This window comes from Myotis davidii, unplaced genomic scaffold (assembly GCF_000327345.1).
Source record: "Myotis davidii unplaced genomic scaffold, ASM32734v1 scaffold174, whole genome shotgun sequence".
Taxonomy (NCBI): domain Eukaryota; kingdom Metazoa; phylum Chordata; class Mammalia; order Chiroptera; family Vespertilionidae; genus Myotis; species Myotis davidii.
Genome location: NW_006289087.1, coordinates 1,778,190 through 1,784,324, shown reverse-complemented (window position 1 = coordinate 1,784,324; position 6,135 = coordinate 1,778,190). Strand labels below are relative to the sequence as shown.

The 6,135-nt window shown below is 50.7% G+C and overlaps 1 protein-coding gene across 1 annotated transcript in view; it reads left to right on the top strand.

Annotated features, from left to right (window-relative positions):
* Positions 1–6,135, top strand: part of DNAH14 (dynein, axonemal, heavy chain 14) — a 157,968-nt gene that overhangs the window by 132,105 nt on the left and 19,728 nt on the right. Inside the window, exons 59-63 of the mRNA XM_015562337.1 lie at positions 1,143–1,373; positions 1,966–2,087; positions 4,009–4,253; positions 5,435–5,856; positions 5,937–6,133. Coding sequence (XP_015417823.1) covers positions 1,143–1,373; positions 1,966–2,087; positions 4,009–4,253; positions 5,435–5,856; positions 5,937–6,133 — 1,217 coding nt within the window. The remainder of the gene's footprint in view (positions 1–1,142; positions 1,374–1,965; positions 2,088–4,008; positions 4,254–5,434; positions 5,857–5,936; positions 6,134–6,135) is intronic.

Sequence of the window (6,135 nt, the reverse complement as noted above, 5' to 3'; positions counted from 1 at the left end):
GGAAAGAGAAAAACAAAAAAGTAGAAAATTTTGAAGGTGTTATGTACCTAGGAAACTGAAGAGAATAGGTAGATATATCGTGAGCATTCACAAATGTTTAGCCAAGTTTCTGGAATTAAAGTCAATATGCAAAAACCAATGGCATTTCTCTACACCAGCAACAAATAGCCATGTTTTTAGGTGCCATTTCTATAGCATTGATATGAATTATCAAAAAAAATTTTGTATAAAACTATAAAATATGGAGATAAATTTTAAGAAACCTAAACAAATGAAGTTATACCATGTTCATGAACTGGAACACACAATATTGGGAAGTTGAAGTTCCGTAGATCAGTTTTTCCAAATTGATATATCGATCCCAAGTACAGTAGTCCCCCCTGTCAGCAGGGGATGCCTGGAACTGCAGATGGTACCGGGCCCTATATATACTGGTGTGTTTTTCTTTTCTTTTACTTTGTTTTTATTGTTGACACTGTATTGTATTACAGATGTCCCCATCCCCCCACCTTTGCCCACCTCTATCCAGCCCCCCCATTCCCTCTGGCCATCAGCACACTGTTGTCCGTGTCCATGGGCTATGCATGTATGTTCTTTGGCTAATCCTTTCACCTTCTTTCACCCAGTCGCCCCTCCCCTCTGACAGCTGTCGGCCTGTTCCATGTTTTTTTCTATATATACACACCTTTTCACTGAAAGGAAGCCCATCACAGCTTCTCTCTGGCACATCTGAATTGCCAGCATCACTACTCTTTTTTTTTTAAATATATTTTTATTGATTTCAAAGAGGAAGGGAGAGGGAGAGATAGAAACATCCACGATGAGAGAGAATCATTGATTGGCTGCCTCCTGCACGCCCCCTACTGGGGATTGAACCCACAACCCGGGCATGTGCTCTTGACCGGAATCCAACCCGGGACCCTTTAGTCTGCAGGCCGACGCTTTATCCATTGAGCCAACCCGGATAGGGCCGGCATCACTTAGGGGCTGTTAGGAAGTCAAATAAGGGCAACTTGAACACCAGCCCAGCCGGACCACGCCGGTGGATCCGGGCTACAAGCGACCAACGGGCGGGTACGTCCTGTAGGTATTAACCACGTTGAAGACGTTCACAAAACAACGCATCCGTGGTCTCATTCCAGATCCGCCAGTGGCATCAGCAGGGGCTGCCTCTTGGTCAGTATTCGACGGAGAACGCCATCATGATCCAGAACGGCCTGCCCTGGCCTCTGCTGATTGACCCCCACACGCAAGCGTATCACTGGATCCGCCAGATGGAAGGGCCGCGGCTGCAGGAGCGCTCCATCCGGGACAGCGATTACATCAGGACGATTGAAAAAGCTATGCAGGCAGGAGGGAGTGTCCTCCTGCAGGTATGTGCCCCCAGCGGCCGGCTTCCCTCGTCCCAGGCCGCGGACACACACATAGTGTGCACTGAGCAAAAAGCCTGAGTGAGGCCTTAAAGGAAGTAGTAGGTCAACTCCTTTGGGGGGAAAGACATGCATCTACACGGTGAGTTTTCAATGTCCAGCTCTCTCAGGTCTGTCCTTTCCTGGTGTCCAGATATTAATAAGATTCGTATGTATGGGAGTGGGGTGGGAGGGCAATGGGGGGGATATGGACACATATGCAATACCTTATTCCAGCGGTTCTCAACCTTCCTAATGCCGCGACCCTTTGATACAGTTCCTCATGTTGTGGTGACCCCCAGTTTCATTGTTACAAATTGAACATCATTAAAGCATAGTGATTCATCACAAAAACAGTATGTCATTATAGATGTGTTTTCCAATGGTCTTAGGTGACCCCTGGGAAAGGGTCGTTCGACCCCCACAGGTTGAGAACCGCTGCTTAGTCAATTAAAAAAAATGAGAAAAGATTCACATTTCTTAAAGCTATGTCTTTTCCACCGATTCATTCTGTGTAAGATGAACTTGTTTAACTCCCATCTATGGGGTTTTTCAGGATCTCCCTGAAACCTTGCCTCCAAGTCTGAAGAGGATTTTGAAGAAGGACATCTACCAGAGAAGAGGCCAGTCTTTCATCCGGCTCAATGATTCTGAGATTGAATATAATTCCAAATTTAGGTAAGGTCCTAGTCCACTGAGCCAAACGTTTCTGTTTTCTCAGACCGTCATGTTGAAGGTCCTGTTTCAGCCCTGATAAGCGTCCCCTGGGGGGAGAAGCAAGATTGCATTTTGAATGTTCTTCTTTTGTTCGTGTTTTCAGTTGCTGTGTCTTGGCCCTCAGTATACAGAACAGAGAATGAATTGTTGTTTATTCAGTCATTGCACACTGATATTTTTCCACCTGTGCCTGGCGAAGCATGGGTCTCCACGGGGTTTTCAGAAACTGTGCAGGAAGGACAGCAAGTGGGAGGCCTGGCCCTACCTGACCCACGGCAGCTTGATTTGATCCGTTAGCCCTGTGGTTGGCAAACTGCAGCTCGCTAGCCACATGCGGCTCTTTGGCCCCTTGAGCGTGGCTCTTCCACAAAATACCACATGCGGGCGTGCACATACAGTGCATTTGAAAGCCAGGAGAGGTTGCTGGGTGAGGGGGTAGCCGGCCAGGAGAGGTTGCTGGGTGAGGGGGTAGCCGGCCAGGAGAGGTTGCTGGGTGAGGGGGTAGCCGGCCAGGAGAGGTTGCTGGGTGAGGGGGTAGCCGGCCAGGAGAGGTTGCTGGGTGAGGGGGTAGCCGGCCAGGAGAGGTTGCTGGGTGAGGGGGTAGCCGGCCAGGAGAGGTTGCTGGGTGAGGGGGTAGCCGGCCAGGAGAGGTTGCTGGGTGAGGGGGTAGCCGGCCAGGAGAGGTTGCTGGGTGAGGGAGTAGCTGGCGTACAGAATTCGAGGACAATTGTAACGAGCCCTTTCCCGATGCGTTTACCTTCTTTCCAGGCCTCGGGCAGACTGGCTCTGTCTGCTGCTGGCCCCTGGGCCCCCTCTCACCCTTGAGCAGGGCTGCCAAGTCCTCACGCCTTAGGGTTCTGTCTCCAGCTCCTCCCACATCTACCAAAGCACGTTCCTCAAGGGATGTAGTAGGTGTCGCTCAACAAAAAGGGGTCCCTCTACTTTTTTAAAGCTCTGAGTTTAACGAACTTCAACAAGATTCCTCCCGACGAGGACCTACAACCCCTCCGCTTGCTGGGCCTCTCCAGAGAGTGGCTTCCCGCAGAACACACTCAGGAAAGCTCCGTGTCACCCACCCTCTCCCCCTCGCCGAACACCATGCCATGGATTAGGCAAAGCCCTGGAGGTGCTAACGAGGCAGCGTTTTCCTGAATCAACAGCCTGGTCTGGTGTCAGAATTGGGTGTCTGGGATGTGGTAGAGGTCTCTAGATTGGAGGGCAGACGGGCAGCAGAGCCTACCTGTCACTCTCTGGCCACGCGTCCCGGGCCACTTCCTTAACCTAAGTTGCCGCTTCACCCCCTTCCCCCCCATCGAGAGAAAAGAGGATTGTCTCTCGCTCTGTCAGGTTGCAATGAAGTCTGACACCTCCTGACCAGCAATGAAGTCTGACCCCTCCTGACCACGCACCCTGGTCCCACCTGCTCCACGTCACCATCTCCCAGCTTGTAACCAGCCGCCTCCCTCTGCACACACTGCTCTCAAGAGAGCAGATAGATTTGTCCTGTTAAGAACAAATCCTGTCACTCCTCTACTTCAGACCCCTCGCCGGCTTCTTCCTCCAGGGAAAAACCAGTCTTATCGTGACCTACGGGCAGGTCAAAGCGCCTACTATGTGGCATTCATCTTTACTGCGTCCTGAATTGCAGGCCAAAATGTAGTACGAACATCATGCGTGGTTGCGTTTTTAAAGTCCTGCGTAGCAAATGTATCCCCAGAGTACAAACTCACAGAGAGCCACCTTGTGTACAGGGTAGAAGAGCGCTGAAAATGAGTCTTGTTTACTTCCAGGAGAAATACCTTTTTCATTATTTAAAAAAAAAAAAAAGTGGTTTCATGTTCCCCTTCAACTAACCTTCGATGACACCTTTCTCGTGTTCCAGGTTATACTTATCTACAGAAATAGACAACCCGCACTTCCCTCCCGCCGTCTATAACTCCGTCAGTGTCATCAACTTCACGGTGACCTTCCAGGGTTTGCAAGATCAGTTCCTGTCCACCATCGTCACTCACGAAGTCCCTCACCTGGAAAATCAGCGCTTCCAGCTGCTGGAGAGCATTTCCCTGGATGCGATGACTCTTGAAGAACTGGAGGAAAAGACGCTGAATTTGCTGGAGAACACACAAGGCAAGTTACGGCGTGGAGTGGCGCCCTGGCCGGTGAGGCTCAGTGGGTAGAGTGTCGGCCCTCGGACTGAAGGGTCCCGGCTTCGATTCCGGTCAAGGGCAAGGTCGTCAGTTGCAGGCTCAATCCCTGGCCCCGGCTGGGGCGCATGCAGGAGGCAACCAATCGATGTGTCTCTCACATCAATGTTTCTCTCTCTGTATCTCTCCCCTCCCTTCCACTCGCTCTAAAAATCAATGGTAGCCTTTAGTGAGGATTAACAAAAATGTGCAGATAATTCAGGAACAGCCAAATGCAAGACATTCATAGGGCAGAGTATAGGGAAAGGGCACACAGCCTCCTTGCTCTCTCCATGACCACTCTTCCCAAACCCGCGTGTTCACCAGCCCGGACCTCTGCCACTCCGTCTGGGGTGTGTGGAGGCCTGATGCACTGACTCATTGGCCATGGCTGACCAGCCCACCTTCGGCCCCTCTCCCCTTCCCAGAAAGCAGGGCACCCTTTTCATGGGATGAGCAATCAGTCTCATTGGTCATGATCACTTGTATTTGTTTTGAAAATAGAGAACAGCCAAAACCGGTTTGGCTCAGTGGATAGAGCATCTGCCTGTGGACTGAGAGGTCCCGGGTTCAATTCCAGTCAAGGGCATGTACCTGGGTTGTGTGCACATCCCCAGTGGGAGATGTGCAGGAGGCAGCTGATTGATGTTTCCCTCTCATCGATGTTTCTAACTCTCTATCTCCCTTCCTCTCTGTGAAAAATCAATAAAATATATTTTAAAAAAGAAAATAGAGAACAATAGGAAATATCTGAGTGCGTCCCAGGAAATGAGGGTAACCGTGTTCATTTCTGGAAGTTTTATTTTCATCTTCTCTGTGTATAGCGGGTCACCGTGGAAATGCGTTCGTCATGATGGAATGACAATTTATGTGCCTGCAATAAAAATAGAATCCATAAACACGAACGTAATTTAAAGAAGAGATGAGGGAGTGGGAAGAGGGGGATGTGTGCTCTTACTCAAACTTACTAGAATCATGACTCATCTTCCCTTAAGCGCTCATCTCCAGAACAAAACCCACAAAAAGCCAATAGCGAAAACTCGTACATGGCGAGTTCAGAATGCGGACGCCGCCACTGGACACGGGAGCGGCTTTTCTTTGCGTTCACTTCTTGTTTGTTTCTAGGATGTGTGCTAGATAACGAGGAAATTGTGGACACCCTGAGAAAATCCAAGATCACTTCCAATGAGATCTCCAAGCGCATCAGCGAGACGGAAAAAGCAGAAAGCGAGATCCAGGCCACGCGTAGAAACTACCTCCCCATCGCCACCCGGGGCGCCCTGCTCTACTTCGTCGTGGCCAGTCTGACCCAGATCAGCCACATGTACCAGTTCTCCCTGGACTGGTTCCGCCAGGTTTTCCTCTCCTCGGTCGTTTCCAAAGGCAAGGAGCAGGAGGAACACGGGCTGAAAAGGGAGAAAGCCCCTCCCAAGAAAGTTCACGAACTTGTAAGCCTCTCCAAAGAGTCCAAGTTGAAACCGGAGAAACCTCCCTTAGAGACGCGCCTTAAAAACTCCGTCGAGGTGCTGACCATGAATGTATTTAAGGTGAGGACAGCCTTTAAGGTGAATGCCGCACGCGTGTCTGCCCTCCCTGCGTTCGCCTAACGGTTTCCTTGTCCCCGTAGGTGGTCTCCGCGGCTCTGTTCAACCAGCATAAGCTCTGCTTCGCCTTCCTGCTTTGCGCCGCAATCATGAAGAACAACGCCAGCGAGGGTCCCCCCGCAGACGGCCTCGGGTCCCTCCCAGAGGAGGAGTGGAACCTCTTCCTCTACTCGGACATCTTGATAAACACCGACGGCGTGATGCCGCACCCCCCTCCATCGT